Source organism: Pteronotus mesoamericanus, unplaced genomic scaffold (genome assembly GCF_021234165.1).
Source record: "Pteronotus mesoamericanus isolate MK-2021 breed Mesoamerican mustached bat unplaced genomic scaffold, CSHL_Meso_final scaffold_165, whole genome shotgun sequence".
NCBI classification, from domain to species: Eukaryota; Metazoa; Chordata; class Mammalia; order Chiroptera; family Mormoopidae; genus Pteronotus; species Pteronotus mesoamericanus.
In genome coordinates this window covers 7,900,606-7,923,623 of record NW_026555307.1, presented here as the reverse complement: position 1 = coordinate 7,923,623, position 23,018 = coordinate 7,900,606, and the positions used below count along the sequence as shown (strand labels likewise).

Sequence of the window (23,018 nt, the reverse complement as noted above, 5' to 3'; positions counted from 1 at the left end):
AAAGTTAGGTTAGAAGTTTTGAAAAGATTTTATTTATTTATTTATTTATTTATTTATTTATTTATTTACCTACTCATTCATCCATTCATTCATTCATTTATAAGAGAGGGGAAGCAGGAATAAAAATACCCCCAGCAAACAAAAGTCCTGGACTGCGTAGCTTTACAGGTGAATTTTACTGAACAAGCAAAGAAAAATTAGCTCCTATTCTTTACAAGCTATTCCAGAAAATTCAAGAGGAAGGGAGACTCCCAAGTTCATTTTATGAGACCAGCATTATCTTAATTCCAAAACCACATAAAGACACTACAAAGAAAAATATTTATAGGCCAATACATCTGATGAATGCAGACACTAAAATCTTCTGAAATATTAGCAAACCAAATACAGCAATACATGAAAAAGATCATATATTGTATTATGATCAACTAGGATTTATTCTGGTGATGCAAGATTCTGGTGGTATAATATTCACATATAATAAATGTGATGCAGCATATAAACCAAATTAAAGATAAAAATCAGGACTGTCTTCACTGTGTCCTATAGGTTTTGGGCTGTTGTGTGCTCATTTTCATTTGTTTCCAGATACTTTTTTGATTTCTTTCTTGATCTCATTGTTAACCCATTCATTATTTAATAACATGTATTCAGCCTCCGTATATTTGAATGTTGTTGAGGATTTTTTTTTTGAGGTTGGTTTCTAGTTTCAAACCATTGTGATCTGAGAAGATACTTGATATGATTTCATTTTTCTTGAATATGTTAAGGCTTGTTTTGTGCCCTACCATGTGGTTTATCTTTGAGACTGATCCATGTGCATGTGAGAAGAATGTATATTTTGCTTCTTTGGGGCGAAATGTTCTGTAAATGTCAATTAAATCCATATTATATAGGGTGTCATTTAATGCTGCAACATCTTTGTTGACTTTGTTTGGAAGACCTATTCATTATTGACAGTGGGGTGTTAAAATCCCCTACAATGACTGTATTGCTGTCTGTTTCTTTCTTAAAGTCCTCTAAGATTTTCTTTATATATTAGGTGCTCCTATATTTGGCATATATATGTTTACGAGAGTTATATCCTCTTGTTGGACTACTCCCTTAAGTATTATGTAGTGACCTTCTCTGTCTCTTGTTATGGCCTTTGTTTTGAAGTTTATTTTGTATGATATAATTATTGCTACCTCAGCATTTTTATATCCATTTGCATGGAATATTTTTCCATCCCTTCACTTTCTGAACTTAGGCACCCCTATGCTCACAGCAGCATTATTTACAATAGCCAAGACTGGAAACAGACTAAGTGCCCAACAGTGGATGAGTGAATTAAAAAACTGTGGTATGTTTACACAATGGACTACTACACAGCAGGAAAAAAGAAGGAATTCCTACCTTTTGCGACAGCATGAATAGAACTAGAGACTATTTTGGTAAGTGAAGTAAGCAAGTTGGTGAAAGACAAATACCATATGATCTCAGTTATAAAGAGAATTTAGTGGAAAAATAAACTAATAAGCAAAATAGAACCAGAAGCATAGATTCATGGAACAGACTGACAGTGGTAAGAGGGGAGGTGGCAGGTGGGGATTGTTTGAAAGAAGGTGAAGGGATTAGTCACAGATTATATATGAAGAACCCATGTACATAGACAATGGTGTGGGGATTGACTATGGAAGTGGGGGTCAGGATGGGCAGAATGGGGCAAAGGGGGAAAATCTGGGACAATTGTAACAGAATAAACAACAATAATAAAAAGCCATATAATCACATCAATAGATGCACAAAAAGCATTTGATACAATCCCATACCCACTTATAATAAAAGCTCTCAGCTAAGAGGGGATAGAGAAATCATACCTCAACATAATAAAGATTATATATGAAAAACATACAGATAAAATCATACTCAATGGGCAAAACTGTAAGTGTTTCCTTAAGATAAGCAACAGGACAAAGAGCTTCCTTCACCACTTTCATTCACCATAGTCCTGAAAATCCAAGCCATACCAACCAGGCAAAAGAAATTAGATATATCCAAATTGGAAAGGAGGAATTAAAATTTTCTTTTTTCACAGATGACATAATATTGTACATAGAATACCCTAAAGACTCCACCAAAAAACTACTAAATCTAACCAATGAATTTGGCAAAGTAACAGGATAAAACATTAATATTCAGAAATTGATAGCATTATTATACATCAATAATTACAAAGACAAACTAAGAAAACAATCTCATTTACTATTGCAACAACAAAAAAATAAGTTACCTAGGAATAAATTTTACAAAGGATGTAAAAGACCTGTACTCAGAAAACTGCAGGACACTGAAGAGAGAAACTGAGGAAGATACACACAAGTGGATGCATACATTGTTTTCATGGTTTGGAAGAATTAACATCATTAAAATTTCCATACTCCCCAAGGAAATCTATAGATTCAATACAATTCCTATTCAAATACCAGTGGGATATTTCACAGATCTAGAAGAAATATTCCAAAAATTTATATGAAACAAAAAAAGACCACAAATAGCCTCAGCAATCTTGAGAAAGAACAAGCTGGAAGTGTCAAAATACTTGATATCAATGTATACTACAAAGCCATTGTAATTAAAACAGCCTGGTACTGGCATAAGAACAGGCATATATGAAACCACTGCAACAGAACACAGAGCACATAAATGAACCCATGCCTTTATGGTCAATTAATATTTGACAAAAAAGACAAGAGCATACGATGAAATAAAGACAGTTTCTTCTATAAGTGTTGTTGGAAAAATTCGACAGGCACATGCAAAAAAATGAAAGTAGACAACCAATCTACACCATATTAAAGAATAAACTCAAAATTAATAAAAGACTTAAATATAAGTCATGAAACCATAAAAACCCTATAAGAAAACATATGCAGTAATATCTCAGGCATCTCTCATAGCAATACTTTTGCTAATATATCACCTGAGGCAACAGAAACAAAGGAAAAAATAATCAAATAGAACTACATCAAACTAAAAAGCTTCTGCACAGCAAAAAAGCAAAACAAAACAAAAACCATCAACAAAATGAAAAGGGAGTGCACTGGATGAAAGAACATATTTGCAAATAATTCATCTAAATATGATTAATTTCCAAAATATTTGAAGAACCTATACAACTCAACATATGAAAAACAAAAAATCCAATAAAAAATGGGCAAAGGACCTGAATAGGCACTTCTCCAAGAGGACATACAGATGGCCAATCAACATATGAAAAATGCTCAAGGTCACTAATCATCAGAGAGATATATATTAAAACCACAGTGATATATCACCACACACCTGCTAGAATGGCTAATATCAATAAATCAACAAACAACAAATACTGGTGAACACATGGGGAAAAAGGAAGCCTAGTGCACTCCTGGTGGGAATGCACACTGGTGCCCATTGTGGTAAATAGTATACAGTTTCCTTGGGAAAAAAAAGGGTAACTGCCTTTTGACCCAGCAACCCCACTTTGGGGAATATATCCTAAGAATCCTGAAATACCACTTTGAAAAAAATATATGCACTCCATATGTTCATAGCAGCACTATTTACAAGAGCCAAGATCTGGAAACAGCCCAAGTGCCCATCAGTTAATAAGTGTTTAAAAAAGCTGTGGTACATTTACACAGTAGAATACTATGGGGCCATAAAAAAAATGGAACTCTTACCTGCTGCAACAGCATGAATGTACCTGGAGATTATTATGCTAAGTGTATTAAGCCATTCAGAAAGACAAATACCATATGATCTCACTTATATGTGAAATCTAATGAGCAAAATAAACTGACCAGCAAAATAGAAACAGATGCATGGATACATGGAATAGACTGGCAGCTGTTAGCGGGTATTGGGGTGGGCCTGGATGGCAGATGGTGAAGGGATTAGCCAAAGAACATGTATGCATAAACCTTAGACAGAGACAACAGTGTGGTCATGGCTAGAGGAAATAGGTGGTGGGGCCTGGGTGAAGGTGTTCAAAGGGCAGGAAATAGAGACATCAGCAAAGGTTCCAACAATAAAAATAAAGTTAAAAAACTACTAGTGATTTTAATGTGCAAAGGACCTGAATAGACACTTCTCCAAGAGGACATACAGATGGCCAAAAGACATATGAAAAGTTGCTCAATGTCGCTAATCAGCAGAGAAATGCAAATTAAGACCACACATCTATCAGACTGGCTATCATCAATAAACCCACAAACAACAAGTGTAGGTAGGGGAAGGTGTGGAGAAAGGTGCGCTGTTTGTGCGAATGCTGACTGCTGTAGCCACTGTGGAAAGCATTATAGTGTTACTTCAAAAAATTGAAAAGGAACAGCCTTATGACCCAGCAATTTCACTTTTTGGAATTTATACAAAGAAACCTGAAACACTAATTTGAAAGAATGTATGTACCTCTATGTTCTTTGCAGTGTTATTTACAATAGTCAAGATTTGGAAGCAACCCAAGAGTCCATTAGTAGATGAATGGATAAGACTGCTGTGGTACATTTACACAAAGGAATACTACTCTGCCTTTAAAAAGAAGAAAATTTTACTCTTTGTGACAGAATGGATGGACCTGGAGGACATTATGCTAAGAGAAATAAGCCAGTCAGAGAAGGATAAGTGCTATGTTATTTCACTCCTTCAAACAAAAAGAACTAACAAGCAAAATAGAGAAAGGCTCATAGAGAGCAGACTGACAGTTCTTGGTGGGGTAGGGGCTGGAGGGGTGGAGGAACTGAGCAAATAAAAAAAGAACCTATGCACCCCAATGTTCATAGCAGCATTATTTACAATAGCCAAGTGCTGGAAACAGCCTTAGTGACCATCAGTAAATGAGTGGATCAAGAAACTGTGGTACATTTACACAATGAAATACTATGCAGCAGAAAGAAGGAACTCCCACCCTTTGTGAAAGCATGAATGGAACTGGAGAGCATTATGCTAAGTGAAATAAGCCAGGTGGTGAAAGACAAATACCATATGTTCTCACCTATGAGTGGAACATAATCAACAAAACAAACAAATGAGCAAAATATAACCAGAGACATTGAAACTGACAGTGACCAGAGGGGAGTGGGGAGGGGGATTAATGGGGGAAAGAAAGGGAAGGGTCAAGGAATAAGTATAAAGGACCCATGGACAAAAACAATGGTGTGGGAGGACTGAATGTGAAAACAATGGTGTGGGAGGACTGAATGTGGGTGGTGGTGGTGGGTATTGCAGGGGAGAGTAATGGTGGAAAATGGGGACAACTGTAACTGAACAATAATAAAAAATTTTGAAAAAAGAAAAAAGAAAACAAAAGAGAAAGAACTCATAGACACGGACAACAGTGTGGTGATTGTGAGGGGAGAGGTGGTGATGGAGGTGGAAGAGGATATAAAGGGGATAAATGGTGATGGAAAAAAAAGAAATGCACTAAGTGCTCAACAAATAAATTCAATAAATTCACAGTATACAATTTTAAAAAATAAAATAAAGGTCAATAGTTTTGTGTGCGCACACACACGTGCACACACACACAATGTTAGTGATTTTAGAATGTGTTGAACTTAAATGGCTATCAATTTAAGAAAGACTACTATAAACATATCTTGGTATATGTAAAGCATATAATCACCACAAACCAAAAATTTGTGAGAGATATACAGGTAACAAAGAAGAAGGAATCCAAACACAACAGTACAGAAAGCCATCCACATACAAAAGAAAAGAGCAAGAGAATAATAAAAATAGCAGAAAAGAACCACAAAAACATTCAGAAAATGATAAAATGTCAATAATTGCATACTTATCATTAATTACTTTAAATGTAAATCAATTGAGTGCTCCAAATAAAAGATGAATGGATAAAGAAGCTATGGTACACATATATAATGGAATATTACTCATCCATTAAAAACAACAGTTTTACCATGTGCAACAAAATGGATGTACCTAGACAGTATTATGCTAAGTAAATTAAGTCACATATGATTCCAAGCAAAACCGTACCATATGATTCCAAGCAAAACAGAAACAATCTCATAAATTTAGAAAACAAAGTGATGGTTGCCAGTTGGGACAGGGGTAGGGGGATGGGTGAAAAAGATGAAGGGATTAAGAAGTACAAATTTACAGTTACAAGATAGTCATAAGAATGTAAAGTACAGTTTAGGGAATATAGTCAATAATATTGTAATAACTATACATGGTGAGAGGTGGGTGAAAGGTTTATTGTGGGGATCCTTTCATAAGTTAAGAAATGTCTAACCATTATGCTTTAAGCTCACATAATATTGAATGTCAGCTGTAATTGAAAAAAATTAAAAATAAAAATGAAAAATATGATTTTAATTACATTGTACTTGGTTTTCTATTTAGCTTTATTCACATATCTTTTATAGCCATTTATATTTCATTTTTCACTACTGAAAGTGAATTTTTATACCTATTTATAATAGATAAGCTATGTACACACACAGTCATAGATTGGGGTATTTTTAATTTATAGTTTTGAAGATGTTCTCAAATTACTTTTTAAAGAACTTTTATTTACACTCTCACCTTTGAGAAACTTAAATTTACTGAGGTGAAATTGATTAGTAAAATTATATATGTTTTACACATATAATTCTATAATACATCATCTGTATGTTGCATTGTGTGCCCTTCACCCAATGTGAAGTCATCTTCTGTCACTTTATCTTTTACAACCCCTTTACAACTTCTCCCACCTCTTTCCATCTGGTAACCACCATACTGTTGTCTGTTTCCATAAGGTTTTGTTTGAATTGTTTGTTAATTTTTTCTTTCAATTTTATGTCTCACATATAAGTGAAATCATATGGTTCTTGACTTTTTCTGTCTTATTTTGCTTAGCATGATGTTCTCGAGATTCATCCATATCGTTGCACATGGTAGTAAGTCTTTTCTTATTAGTGACCAGTACTCCATTGTATATATGTTTCACTCTTCTTTGTCCAGTCATCTGTAAATAACGCTCTGGTTGTTTCCATGTCTTGTCTACTATAAAAATTATTACAGTGAACATAGAGATGCATATATCTTTGCAAATAAATTTTTTCAAAAATTTCAGGTAGATATCCAGAAGAGGGGTTGCTGGGCCACGAGGTAACCCTATTCTTAAATTTTTGAGGAACCTCCATACAGTTTTCCACAAGCAGCAAATGAGGGTTCCTTTTTCTTCACATTCTTTCCAACACTTGTTTTTACTTGTGTTGTTGATAACAGCAATTCTAACAGGTGTGAGGTGGTATCCCATTGTAGTTTTTATTTGCTTTTCCCTAATGGCTAGTGAGTTGGGCTCCATTGCATATATCTGTCGACAATTTGTTTATCTTCTTGGGAGAAATGTCTGTTTAGGTTCTGTGTCCATTTTAAACTTTATTTTTGTTTTTAACATTATTACAGATACCCCCATTTCCCCCTCTTTACCCTCCTCTACTCAGCCCTCACCCCTGCCCCTTCCCTCAAGCCATCACCACACTGCTGTCTGTGTTCATGGTCATGCATATATGTTTTCTGGCTAATCCCTTCACTGCCTTACATCCAGTACTCTCCTTCCCTCTGACAACTGTCAGTTGGTTCCACGTATCTATCCCTCTGTTTCTATTTTGCTGGTCAGTTTATTTTGTTTATTACATGACACATATAAGTGAGATCATATGATATTTGTCTTTCACTAACTGGCTTATTTCATTTAGCATAATAATCTCCAAGTCCATCCATGGTGGTCCCAAATATGTAGTATTTCACTGTGTATCAGAGGTCTGTCCAGAAAGTATATACCCATGTAATATAAGAAAGAGACATTTATTGAAGATACAAGATACAAGACACGTTGTATATAGGACAAAAGTGCCTTAGTCCTCTTCAAAGTAGGCACGTTGGGACCTCACATGGTTCTCTCAATCACTATCAGCAGCCCCATCATATTTTCCCTAATCTCATTGACGGTCTGAAACCTCTTTGTTTTCAAAGGTGATTTTATTTTATTTTATTTTATTATTCTTTTTAATTTTTATTTTATTTTTTTATTGTTCAAATACATTTGTCTCCACCTTCAAAGGTGATTTTAGTTTTGGGAAAAGCCAAAAGTCACAGGGCGCCAAATCTGGGCTGCAGGGTGGCTGAGTCACCTGGGTTATCTGATGTTTTTCCAAAAAATTCTACATGGGACGTGATGCATGAGTGGCCATGTTGTTGTGATGAAGCTGCCAATCACCAATTGCCTATCCCTGCGACCTTCTGAATCACCCAAATAGTTTTTGCGGAGGAATGTTCAAGCTTAGTGCAAAATTTGATACAGGTTTGTTGCTCTACTTGCTCATTTTGAATGTGACAGCCACACAATACACATGCTCACTCAACATTGCCTACCACCTCCACTGGCTAGTACAGTGAAGTCATCATTGTTCACGCACTTACATTTCAGTCTACTCTCCTTGGCTTCCAGGTTACATCAATGCTGTGCAAACAGTTCTCATTATATTAACAATGGTTGGACAATTCCTGGAAAGACCTCATATGGACCACAGCTTTTTTATCCACTCATCTACTGATGGACACTTGGACCAGGTCATGGCTACTGTATATAATGCTGCTATAAAAATATGGAGTGCATATATTCTTTTGAATTGGTGTTCTGGGATTCTTAGGATATATTCCCAGAAGTGGGGTCACTGAGCCAAAAGACAGTCCCATTTTTAATTTTTAAAGGAGATGTTATACTTTTTCTATAGTGGATGCACCAGTCTGCACTCCTGCCAGCAGTATGCTAGGGTTCTCTGTTCTCCACATCCTTGCCAGCACTTGTTTGTTGACTTATTGATGGTAGCTATTCTGACAGGTGTGAAGTGATATCTCACTGTGTTTTTAATTTGCACCTCTCTGATAGTTAGTGACCTTGAGCATTTTTTTCATATATTTATTTGCCATCTGTATGTCCTCTTGGAGAATTTTCTATTTGGGTACTTTGCCCATTTTTTTTTAAAGTTTATTATTTTTAAATATTTTATTTATTTATTTTTAAAGAGAGGGGAAGGGAGGGAGAAAGGGAGGGAAACATCAATGTGTGGTTGCCTCTCATGCACCCCCTACTGGAGACCTGGCCTGCAACCCAGGCATGTGCCCTAACTGGGAATCAAACTGGCGACCCTTTGGTTTGCAGGCAGGTGCTTGGCTTTGCCCATTTTTAATTGGATTGTTTGTTATTTTCATGTTGAGTTGTATGAGTTCTTTATACTTTGGATATTAACCTTTTGTCAGAAGTGTTATATGCAAATATCTTCTCTCATTCAGTTGGTTGCCTTTTTGTTTTGTTGGCAGTTTGTTTGGCTGTGCAGAAGCTTTTTAGTTTGATATAGTCTCATTCATTTATTTTTGTTTTTTACTTCCTTTGGGTTAGGGATCAAATTAATAAAATCTTCTCAAAGACCAAGGTCTGTAAGTTTAGTACCTATGTTTTCTTCTATGTAATTTATTGTTTTAGCTTTTTTTATTTAGGTCTTAGAGCTATTGAATTAATTTTTGTACATGGGGACAAAGAGTAGTCTAGTTTCACTCTTTTGCATGTGACTTTCCAATTATTTTTTATCTGTTCTTTTTTTCAAGATTTTATTTATTTATTTTTAGAGAGAGGGGGAAGGAGGGAGAAAAAGAAGCAGAGAAACATCAGTGTGTGAGAGAAACATTGATTGGTTGCCTCTTGCACACCCCCAACTGGAGACCTAGCCTGCAGCCTAGACATGTGCCCTGACTGGGAATTGAGCTGACAGCCTTTTGGTGTGTGGGCTGGCACTCAATCCACTGAGCCACAATAGCCAGTACTGTTCTTAATATTAGTTTTTTTAGAGGTGGTCCTAAACAAGAGCAAGGCATCCAAAAAGTCAATGAAAAAGAGAGAATTATAAAAATCCTGCACTGCTACTGGTGAGGTTGAGTCGCTTTTATTTCCCCTTCCTGACAATATGTGACATTTCACTTCTTCAAATGAAGTTATTGGTACTCCTATCAATAATCTTTAATTTTTCAGATATATATTCAAAATATCTACAGTATCCAGTCAATCATTTTCTTTTTCCTTCTTTATATTTTTGCATTTCAATTACTTTATTAAAATGTATATCCCTTAGTACCAAAACATAATGGTAGTTGGTTAGGTCACCTCTGCCAATTCAAAATTAACACAGATGTCATCAAAATATTGAAATGTATCAGGCTTTTGGGAAAACTGAGGTTATCCACAAAACATTGTTTACAAAACTATAAGATATACCATGGTTCTTTGGTTTATTTTCCAGTATATGTTATTTATCTATACCATGGTGTCAAAATTTGGTACAGTCATCCTGGATTGACTCAGGCTACACATTACACTGAGTAACAATTTGTGACACTTTTAACACTGTAGATCTCCTTATATTCACTGACTTATTATAAAATCCTGAACACTGCCTCAGCAACGTCATGACTATGAAGATACACATTTACTTAAGACTTTCTGTTGGCACAGTAGGGGACATTAGTGAAAGTATATTCCCTTCTTTTTTGAACAAAATTCTAAATTAGAAGCAATGGCAGTTTTATAAAACCAGTCCTTAGTAAAAACTTCTGGAGTGTTAAATCAGCCAGTTTTCTGAGTAGTGTTAATTTATTTTGAGTCACTAATACAATAAAACTAATTTTCTCAATGGGACCATATTGAAACATTTTGTATAAAAATTTTTTTCCTGGACACAAATGTCACCTGCTTTCTAGGAAAAACATTAAAGATAAATTAATATGCCAAATTGTTAGGTGTGTTGTTTTGTTTTATATAAAATGCCCTAAAATATAAATGTTAAGTTGTATGTAGCAATAAAGTCTGTATCTCTGGATAATCTATTACTTGCGTTATGGGTGCTAAGAAACCATTTTCACTGCTTAAAATAGAGACCCTTATCATGTCTTAAAAGTGCATTTGTGAAATGTTGGTTTTGATGTAAACCTCATCATTCAAAATTTAAATTAAGTAGGTTTCCATTTTTAATAGCACTGAAATAGACTGACCCAATATAGAAAGTTGGATTAATGTTAGGAATGAAGAGTCACAGTTTACCTTCCCAGCTTGTCATTAACATTTCACTTTATGTTCTTGGCATTGTTTATATGCCTCAGATGAATTCAAATTTAAGCATAATTCCACTACAGCATAATGTTAATTAGGCAGTTTTCCAAAATCTGAGGACATCAATGCTAATCAAGTTGTGACGTTTTGAGGATGCACAGTTTAAATCCACTGTAACATTATGGAATCCATACTTTAGGATCACAGAAAATGGCTCCAGAGAAGAGCTTTTGTTGCTGTAATTATCCTATTAATGAACTGTTTCAGGAATTGTTGGAAGGTAGGTTGTTCTGTAGTAACTATGCTTCAGTTGCCATGACGCTCACCCAGAAATGATCCATTTCAACTTCTGAACATTTGGCTTCGAACACTTGTCTGATGAATACTCAGTTACACTTGGATACAAGCTCTTGCCAGAAGGTCAAATCTCTGTCATTTATCTTGGAATATGTATGAAGACATTCTACCTCTCCTGTTAACTCTACACACTTCTGTGCTTGGACCTCCAGTGTGATGATGATAGACAATACCAAGACAAAAGGCTTTGCTTTAGAAAATATGATCCTGCAGTGGCATGCCTTAAGTTGAGCTTCTAATCTTTCAAAATTAAGGCTGTTCTTCCTTTCAAATGGTAAGTTCTCTTGAATGAGTGAATAATAGAGTTGCAGAAACTGAAAGGCAGTAGTAGCTTTGATTTTCCAGCACACCTTCTCCAACACAATCTTTTCCATTCTCTTGAGGTCTGAAACTGTGAACCTATACTGGGTTATTTGGATCAAGTCACTTGCCAATGGGACATTCCTGTTCTCTTCTATTGATTTTTACAGGCAGGTGGAAGCAGCTTAGTCCAACACAGCCAAGGTGCTTGGGCTATACCTTCATTTTGGACAGGAATCTGTCCAGTAAATTCACAGCTACAGAAAATATCTCTGTGCTGAAGCCAAAGAACTGAGTTAGACTAAGATCTTTTACTTCAAAGTCCCTTAGTCTTGAAGTCATCCTGAGACCCTTATCATGTGCAGATTCAATTAATCTCAAGCAACAGACCTTTGGCTGACATTTCGGTTCCTGTTTCAACAGTGTATTCAGCTAGTGTACCAGTTTCTGAGAGTCAGTTGTGGTGAGAAACTCTATCATCTAGGTTGCAAATGCAGCTCCTCTGCTGTAATCACCCTCCAAGGGCCTGCTCTCACCTCGGCCCACGTTATAAGATCTGAGAGGCCTACAAGGTAAGGAGACCTAGAAGGTGAGGAGACTCATGCGCAAGAAGGGAGAGGTCTAGGGAGGGGGAGCTCTCCTGGGCGGAGGGCTCCACAGTGCCTCACAAACGATACCAACCTCCTCAGGGTCAGCTCAGAGCCAAAGGGACTCTTTTCCCTTCTTTGATTTTTCTCCCTGAGCTCTTTTTTCTGCAGAGAGAACAGAATTAGAGTTTTTGAAAAATTCAATTTTATTGGGTACCATTTGTTCCGACTGGTCTGCTTGTCTTACACTCCAGTGTTTTTAAATATTTATCAGTTTTTCTCTATCTGCCTGTTACTTTGATAAAGGTCTAGTTTTATGTATCCAATATGACAACTACTGGCCATGCATGAAAAAAATGCCTCATCTAAATTAAAGAATGTAAAAGGTCTTAGTGTTTTTACACTGATTTCAGGTTGAAATATTTTATATACATCTTGCTCAATATTAAAAATTAAGTTCCCTTATTTACTTTTACTTTTTAAGATGGCAACTAGAAAATCTGTAGTTACCTATGTGGCTCATCATATTTCTGTTGGGCTGTGCTGATCTAGTTAGTTCACTACAGCTGACAAGAAACCCCGTCAGAGGTTGGAAAGTCTCCAGGCAAAACAAAGCAAGAGTTTAATTTAACATTTCTCTGATAATTTGTAATCTAATATATTTTTATTTGGTAGGAAGAATAGAGGTAGTTGAAGGGAGAGTTGCCTTAGGTACTGGGAAGTTTACACTCAGAAAGTTTTTCCTTTGTATCCACTTGTCAGTCTAAAACCTATGCAATGCATTCCTGTTTAACACCTGGCAACCTGGTGAATACAGTTTACTTCAAAGCTATATATGAGCATGAGATTTAAGCAATACAGTGATATTCCAGATCCTAGGGACTTATAACAAAAGTATTTAAATTCAGCATTCATTTTCTTAACTACTAGAGGCACTAAACTACTACTCAATGCCCTCAAAAATGAAAATTATTCTGGATATTCATTATAACCATAATGATTAAGTTAATACATGCATATTTTAAAATCCAGAGAAATAGTGTATCTTTACTCCTATATGCAACACACCTTAAGAAAATTTCAGTCTCCACCCTATTTATACCGTAATGATCTTATATCATCTGCCTTTTCATTTCCTTTCTCTTACTCAATACATTTTATAAAATATTAATAGCTACCATTAGACTGCTAGGCACTTATTATGTGCTGTGACAAATTCATGTAACAGTTCTATGACAAAGGTAGAATTATCTTCCTTTAACATCTAAGAAAACTGACTTCTGAAAGGCTTGTAATTGATCCATTACAATTCTAGACATTTAGGTTAAAAAAAGAGGGGATTAATAAATTATGCTGCATAAAAAAAATTGTGCCCTGTAAATGTTAAGAATGACTGATGATGATAAATTCACACATATATAGTCAACTAATTTTTGACAAACGCACCAAAAGTACACAATGATGAAAGGAGAGTCTTCAATAAATGGTGTTGGGGAAACTGGATATCCACATACAAAAAAATAAAATTAGATAATTACCTTACATGGAAAATAATGCAAAATCATTTAAAGACTTAAAGACCTGAAACCATAAAACTCCTTTAAGAATACATAGGGAAAATATTCCCTGACATTTGTCTTGACAATAAGTTTTTTTGTTTTGACACCAAAAACATGCATCAAAAGCAAAAATAAACAATTAGGGCTATATCAAACTAAAAAGCTGCTGCACAGCAAAAGAATTAGTCAAAAAATGATAAGGCAATCTATAAAATGGAAGAAAATATTTGAAAGTTCTATGTCTGATGAGGGTTTAATATCCAAAATATATACGAAATACAGCTCAATACCAAAAAAAATCCTAATTTAAAGTAGATAAAGGACCTGAATAGACATTTTACAAAGAAAGACATATAAATGGCCAACTCATATGTAAATAGATGCTCAATATCATTAATTATTAGGAAAATTTTTAAAAACCACAAAGAACTCAAAGATTTATTACCTCACACCTGTTAGAATGGTTACTAAAAAAATGTCAAATAATAAAAAGCATTGAAGAGGATGTGGAAAAAAGTAAACCCTTGTACACTGTTGGCGAAAAAGTAAATTGGTACATCCATGTTCATAGCAGCACAATTTACAATAGCCAAGTGCTGGAAGCAACCTAACTGCCCATCAGTAAATGGGTGGATCAAAAAACTGTGATACATTTACACAATGAAATACTATGCAGCAGAAAGAAAAGAAGGAACTCCTACCCTTGCTGTCAGCATGGATGGAACTGGAGAACATTATGCTAAATGAAATAAGCCAGTCAGTGAAAGACAAATACCATGTGATCTCACCTGTAAGTGGAACCTAATCAATAAAACAAGCAAGCAAGCAAAATATAACCAGAGACATTCAAATAAAGACAAACTGACAGTAATTAGAGGGGAGGGGGAAGGGAGATAACAGAAGAAAGAAGGGGAGGGGTTGCCAAGAAACATGTGAAAAGGACTGGTGGACAAAGCCAAACTGGGGTAGGATTGAGGGTAGGAGATGGGGGTGGGTAGGGTGGGGGAAAGTGTGACGGGAAAATGGGGACAACTGTACTTGAACAATAACCACCCCTCCCCCAAAAGAAAAACAGTATAAAGTTTCCTCAGAAAGTTAAAAACAGAACTGCTATATGACCCAGCAATCCTATTTCTGAGTATATATCCAAAGGAAACAAAACAACCTTAGTGTCTATAGAAAGACAAATTAAGAAAATTGTGTTTACGGAATATTATTCTGCCTTTAAAAGGAGAAAATCCTGTCATTTTTAACAACATGAATGAACCTGGAGGACATTATGCTAAGTGAAATAAACCAGACACAGAAACACAGATACCATATAATCTCACGTATATGTGAACTCTTCAAAAAAAGAAGTTGAACTCAGTAATGTAGAATAGAGAATAGTAGTTACCAACAGGGTGAAGGTGAATGAAGGGGAGCTATTGATCAAAGGGTAAAACTTTCAGATAAGTTCTGAACGCATAATGTACAGCATGGTAACTATGGTTAATAATAATGTACTGTATACTTGTAATTTACTAAAAGAGTAGATCTCCAGTGTTCTCACCACACACACAAAATAGTAACTATGTGACATAATAGACATGTTAATTAGCTTGACTGTGGTAATCATTTCACAACATAAAAACAAATAAAAACATCATGATGTACCCCTTAAATATATATCCAATTTTGTCAGTCATACCTCAAGAAAGTTAGAGGTAAGAACGATGGGGAAAAGACATGTAATAAGTAGGCTATAAAATATTCAGTGTTAAAATATAATCACTGCCAAAATATTGAGAAATGGAAGGATGGTCACCAAATTGTTTAGCAGTGATTGCACCTGGAAGTTGATTACATGTGTGCTATGTTCTAAAGAGAAGGGTGAATATCAATGGCAACCTAAGTAGAACACCTGAGTAGTAAGTAAATAACTGACAAAAAACAAACATCATTTAAATATTTTTATTATAAAATAGTTCAAATATACAAAAGATACAGAGATTAAGAAACTATTTATAAACCCATGACCAGCCTTATCAAATTATAAGGATTGGTCATACTTGCTTATATTTTGAAGAAATAAGTGATTACTTGCATCCTTTCCTCAACCTCATTATTCACCCTTCCCAGATCACCACTGTTCTGAATTTGATGATTATTTTCATGAATGTTATTACACTATTTCTACATGATATTTAGCAATGGAAAAAAGTGTTGATCTGCATGTTTTCAAACATTAACAAGTGGTATCATATCATACAAAACCCTCCAGTTCAATTTCATTCTTTTTGAGATTTGTTCATGTTGATAGAAGTATAACTAGTTCATTCATTTTAACTTGGGTTCTAACTTATATTCACCTTAATGGTTATTTTAATTGCTTTCAACTTTCATTCTCACAAACAATTCTGAAGTGGATCTTCATATGCCTGTCCCTGAACACGTGAGGAGACTCTGCAGTAGGGGTATCCAACCTTTTGGCATGTTTGTGCCCCACTGGAAGAAGAGTAGTCTTGGGCCACTTATTAAATACATTGCAACATGTAATCGCAAAAATATCTCATAATGTTTTGAGTAAACTTATAATTTTGTGTTGGGCCACATTCACAGCCATCCTGAGCTGCATGTAGCCCATAGGCCTCAGGTTGGAGACCCTGCTAGAGGTTTAAGTGTGGATGATGGGTCAAAGAGTATCCACATCCTCACTGTTTGCCTAATTATTCTAAACACAGCTACTTCCAAATAGCACTGTATGAACATTCATATTGCTGTACATCTTTTTAATTATTGGCAAAGTAATGCTTTTTCCAATGTAATGATCTTGAAATAGTTCACTGTGGTTTTATATACATTTTCCTTACTACTTCTGACACATGTAGTCAATTATTCTAATATCCCCAAATCTATTCTTTCTTTACTGGTATTATTAATTTTTATCATATGTAAAATTTCTACAAATAGATCATACTCAAGAATTTTCTTGCCATTGTTAAGAATTCATACTTCATAGATGAATTTCAGAACAAAGTTGTGAAAATAAAGGGCAAAAAGACCCATTCAAAAATTATAGTTCAAAATGCAGTGAATTGTGAATTAGGAATGACTGCTGTTTTCTTGAGTCTCTTCTGTCTAGACTATATACTACTCCTGAGTTCACTTCATTATTCTTCAGTTTTCTGAGTGAGAACAATTACACTTACATTTAAGTGTTAACACTCTCAGCCTCTGGTATTTAACTCCATAAGAACATTGTCTTTGTATTGATCATCACTGTCTCCTCATGCCTGAAAAAGTGACAGTATCTGGCAAATGGTGGCTGCTTATATATATTTAATATATATATAAAATCAGTGATATATATCAGTAGCTTTCCTCCTTAAGTTCCCTTTTGATTTCAATTTTACAATCACTGGATAAAAACACTTATAACATCACACTTTTTCTAAAGCATGGAGCAGTTTAGAGGCTTTGAAATTATCTACATTCAATCATACAACTACTTGGGCTTGGGCCTAGTGCCCTCTTGTGGTACAGTATGAGTTTCTAGGTTTATGGGGGTTTTATTTGTTGTTTTTTGGAGTTAATTGCAATACCCTATTCTTTTCTTTATCTATATATGTTCTATATTTTCAGTAAATCCTCATATTTTAATTGGTTTACTCAATTCATTCTCTCCAGAAACTTCCTAAAACTGATTTTAAATGTTATATTTTTCCTACTTGTGTCTACATTGATTTTTTACTTACAGTACAGACTCCACCTATGTTCTAAAATTTTTAGTTTTTCCCAGTTCTGACCTGTTATTTCCCAGAAATGTTTGACTACTTTGTCCACTAAGGAATCTTGTTTTAGCTATGAAAGGTAAGTGAGTTTAACATATGTTGAGTATGCAGAAGAATGTGCTATACTTAATGCACTATATGAAGTATTTTATAAGTAAAATTCTTACTTAATATGCATCAATTTACAACATACATTATTTCATTTAATATTTTCTAAAATACAGTATCCTTGCCCTGGCCAGCTAGCTCAGTTTATTGGAGCATCATCATGTATGCCAAAAGGATGTGGGTTCGATTCCCAGTCAGGGCACATACCTAGGGTGCTGGTTTGATTTCCAGTCCAGGTGCATACAGGAGTGTTTGTACAGGAGAGAATGTTTTTCTCTTAGATCAATGTGTGTGTCCCTCTCTCCTCCTCCTTCTTCTCTCTTGAAAATCAATAAACATAAAATATATCCTTGGGTGTGGGTTAAAAATATAAGATACAGTATCTTTTATTATCTCTATTTTAAGAATTAAAGAATACCCTGAGGTTTAGATAAATTAAGAAAATCATTCAAAGTTACACAATTCCAAAGCAGTGGTAGAGTATAATTTTCTATAATCTAAGGTCTTCATTCTGGGAAGTGCTTAGTGCCCAGACAGAGAAACTAAAATAAAATAAGACTAAGAGGTACAAAAGAACCAGCTAATAATCAACTCACAGACAATTTTAAAGACTGGATGTTAGCTTATGAACAGCAAGCCAAAAAGTTTTAACTGGAAACAGTGATATATGTATTCCTAAACTTCAAGAAGATCATTCTGGGTGCATGGTGAGAAATAAGTTTAAGGAAACCAAAAGTTGATAAAGGGAATCCTATTAGAAAAACTGGCAGTGATCCAGGTGAGATGGATAGTAGACTAGGGTGACATTAAAGATGGAGAAAGAGTATATATCCAAGAAATATTTAAAATAGTGTCTATAGGACTTGGTGATTGACTGAATTAGGTGGTGAGAGTGACACTCCAAAATGGATTTTCTGATGATGAGCAAGGTGTGCATGCTGCCTGAAGGTTTTCTTGCATTCTTTACATTCATATGGTCTCTCTCCAGTATGAATTCTCTGATGTTGGGCAAGGGATCCACAGTAACTAAAAGCCTTTCCACAAACATTACATTCATAAGGTTTCTCTCCAGTATGAACCCTCTGATGTTGGGTAAGGGATGAGTCATTGCTAAAAGCCTTCCCACATTTAATACACTCATAGGGTTTCTCTCCAGTATGAACTCTTTGATGTTGAGCAAGGTAGGCAATCTGGCTGAAGGCTTTCCTACATTCCTGACATTTATAAGGTTTTTCTCCAGTATGAATTCTCTGATGTTGAGCAAGGTGTGAATTCTGGCTGAAGGCCTTCCCACATTCTTTACATTCATAGGGTCTCTCTCCAGTATGTATCCTCTGATGTACAGTTAGATATGCACGAAGGCTAAATGCTTTCCCACACACATTACATTCATAAGGTTTCTCACCAGTATGAACTCTCTGGTGTTGAGCAATTGATGATCTATTACTAAATGCCTTCCCACATTCAATACACTCATAGGGTTTCTCTCCAGTATGAACTCTCTGATGTTGAGCAAGATAGGCAAACTGGCTGAAAGCTTTCCTACACACCTTACATTCATAAGGTTTTTCTCCACTATGAACTCTCAGGTGTTGAACTAGGTGTGCATTCTGACTAAATGCTTTCCTACATTCCTTACACTCATAGGGTTTCTCTCCAGTATGAATCCTCTGATGTTGAACAAGATTTGATCTCTGGCTGAAGGCTTTCCCACATTCTACACATTTATAGGGTTTCTCCCCAGTATGAATTCTTTGATGAAGAATAAGGGATGAGCTCTGGCTGAAAACCTTTTCACAGTCATTACATTTTAAAAGTTTCTTCTCTGTATAGATATTCTTGGGCTTGCTAGCCATTAAATTTTTTTTAAAGCTTTTTTTATGTGTTTCATGTTTATGTACTTTCTCCTCTTTTGGAATAATCTGTTGTATATGAAGTAGTGTGTTCAGATGGAAACTTTGCCAAGATTTCTTATATTCTTGTCCTCTCTCATAAACAAGGGCTTCTTCACGAGTGATTGTCTCTTCTTTGAAATATGCATTCTGATTCACTGTACGTCTCTCAAAATGGCCCTCACATTTCCATTCCCCTCTCAAATTGGAGTACTCAAGGCCACAGTTTGTAAGTTTTTCTATTATCTTCTGAGATGACTGTGCTTCATAAACGTCCTGCTTTGGGGTTAATTCTTCACTCTCACACACAGATTCCCAGCCTGAAAAATAATAAGAAAAAATGTCTCCTCTATTATGTACCAGGAGGTACATTTATGAAAGTACATAAAGTGAAGTGAGTTTAATAGCAAATGAAACCAACAAGAACATTGGCTTTCATAGTTCTGAAGTGAGTAAGAACAAAAACAAAAAAAAAAACAGGTTATACCGAAACTTAGTCGGGGAATGATTAGAATTATAGAAAAATCAGTAAGGTAAATCTCAGGTCAAGAAGAAATTATGGAATAAAAACTCTCAGTAAAGTGGGAACAGAGAGAGCATACCTCAACATAAATACCACATGTGAAAAACCCACAACTAACACCATACTCGATGATGAAAAGCTGATTTCCCTTTAAGATCAGGAATAAAACAAGATCTCCACTTTCACCACTCTTACTAAACATAGGATTGGAAGTTCTAGCCACAGCAATCAGACAAGAAAAAAGTAAATGGCATCCAAATCTGAAAGAAGTAAAACTGTCATCATTTGCAGATGTCATTATTATATGAACCTTAAGGCATCCACAAAAAATTTTTCTAATAAACTCACTAATGTATCAGGATACAAAATTAATATTCAGAAATTGATTGCATTTTATATACTACTTATGAACTATCAAAAAGAGAAATTAAGAAAATAATCCAATTTACAATTGTATAAAAAAGAATAAAATACCTAGGAATGAAATTTAAACAAGAAAGTAAAAGACCTGTACTTGAAAAACTATAAGAAATTGAAGGTACAAGCAAATAAAAGGATATATGTGCTCATGGATAAAAAAGATAACATTGTTACTACCCAAAGTAATCCACAGACTCAGTGCAATCTCTATCAAAATACCAATGGCTATTTTCCACAAAACTAGAACAAATAGTCCTAAAATTTATACTAAACTACAAAATACCCTAAACTGGCATAGAAATCTTGAGAAAAAAGAACAAAGTTGAAGGTATCATGCTACTTGACTTAAAACTGTACTACAAGGTGATAGTAATCAGAATAGCATGGTATGTGTTATAAAAATAGACACAAAGATCAATGGAACAGAATAGAGCCCAGAAATAAACCCATGTTTGTATGGTCAATTATTCTATAACAAAAGAGGCAAGGATATACCGGTGGGGTGCGGACAGTCTATTCAATAGACGGTGTTCAAAAAAACTGGACAGACATATGCAAAAAATTAAACTAGACCACCTTCTTACATGGTCTCTAAAAATAAACTAAAAAATGGAGTAAAGAGATAAATGTAAGTCTTGAAACCATAAAACTAGGAAAAAACAAAGGCAGTAAACTTTTTGACATTGTTCTTAGTAATATTGTTTTTGTATATCTCTCCTCAAGTAAGGGAAACAAAAGAAAAAATAAAAAAATAAAAAGTTATTCAGATATCAAGTACAGCATAGGAAATATAGTCAATAATTTTGTGATAATCACATATGGTGTCAGATAGGTACTAGCCTTACTGGAGCAATCATTTCTTGAGGTATATAAATATCTAATTACTATATTGTACTCCTAAAAGCAATATTGTATGTCAACTATAATTGAAAACTAATTTTTAGAAAGGAAAAATTAAGAAGATGATTGGACTCAGTTACAGTTTTATGCATGTACTGTACTGAACTGAAATACAGGCACTGAAATAACCTCTATTCTTATAGTTGCTTCTTTTAATAACATTCACTTAACATTGTGACAGGTACTGTTCTAGAAGCTTTCAATATCATAGTAAACAAAGTTTACTTAATTTCATTGATCTTATTTTCTTTGGGAGACAGAAAGTAGGTGCTAATTATGTAAATTTTATTGTTATGTTAGAAGGTACTAAGGGCTACAGAAAAAAAAAAAAGCAGGTAAGACTCTCACATGGATATCTCCCTCTACTCCCTTCCTCATTCCTTGCCTCCAATTCTCTCTCTCTAAAAATAATTTTTAATCCTCATTGGAGGGTTTTTTAAAAAGCAGGTAAGAGAGATCAGGAGTGTAGATGAAGTCAAAGGCAGGAATCAATAAGTTAACATTGATTAATGGCTACCATAAACAAATCAAAAAACAACAAGTGCTGGCAAGACTGTAAAGAAAAGGTAACCCTAGTATACTGTTGGGTTTGAGTTCCAAAATATAAAAACAACCCACATGACCACTCCAGGAGGACAAACAATCCAATTAAAAAAATGGGCAAAGAACCTGAACAGACACTTCTCCAAGGGGGACATATACAGGGCCCAGAGACATATGAAAGGATGCTCAGCATCACTAGCCATCAGAGAAAGGCAAATTAAAACCACAGTGAGATACCACTTCATACCAGTCAGAATGGCCATCATAAATAAGTCAAAAAACAACAAGTGCTGGTAAGGTTGTGGAGAAAAGGGAACCCTAGTTCACTGTTGGTGGGAATGCAGACTGGTGCATCCACTGTGGAAAACAGTATGGAATTTCCTCCAAAAACTAAAAATGGAACTGCCATTTGACCTGGCAATTGCACTGCTGAGAGGATACCCTAAGAATCCTGAAACACCAGTTTAAAAGAATCTATGCACCCCAGTGTTAATAGCAGCCCAATTTACAATAGCCAAGTGCTGGAAACAGTCTAAGTGACCATCAGTAAATGAGAGGATCAAAAACCAGTGGAACATTTACACAATGGAATACTATGCAGCAGAAGGAAAAGAAGGAACACCTACCCTTTGTGACAGCATGGATGGAACTGGAGAATATTATGCTAAGTGAAATAAGCCAGGCAGTGAAAGACAAATATCATATGTTTTCACCTATAAGTGGAACCTAATCAACAAAACAAACAAGCAAGCTAAATATAACTGGAGACATGGAAAGAAACAAGAAACTGATAGTAACCAGAGAGGAGGCGGGAGGGGGATAAGAGGGGAAAGAATGGGAAAGGTCTCAAGTAACATGTATAAGGGGCCCATGGACAAAGACAATGAGGCGGGGAGGAATGAATGTGGGAAGTGGGGATGGGCAG

General features: G+C 35.2%; 1 protein-coding gene and 1 pseudogene across 1 annotated transcript in view; both read right to left on the bottom strand.

Moving 5' to 3' along the window:
- LOC129083212 (zinc finger protein 420) overlaps positions 1-23,018 on the bottom strand; it is a 367,495-nt gene that overhangs the window by 60,649 nt on the left and 283,828 nt on the right. Inside the window, exons 8-9 of the mRNA XM_054589068.1 lie at positions 18,715-19,653; positions 17,608-17,610 (exon numbers count right to left, since the gene is read on the bottom strand). Coding sequence (XP_054445043.1) covers positions 17,608-17,610; positions 18,715-19,653 — 942 coding nt within the window. The remainder of the gene's footprint in view (positions 1-17,607; positions 17,611-18,714; positions 19,654-23,018) is intronic.
- LOC129083004 (cyclin-G1-like) lies at positions 11,382-12,268 on the bottom strand (annotated as a pseudogene).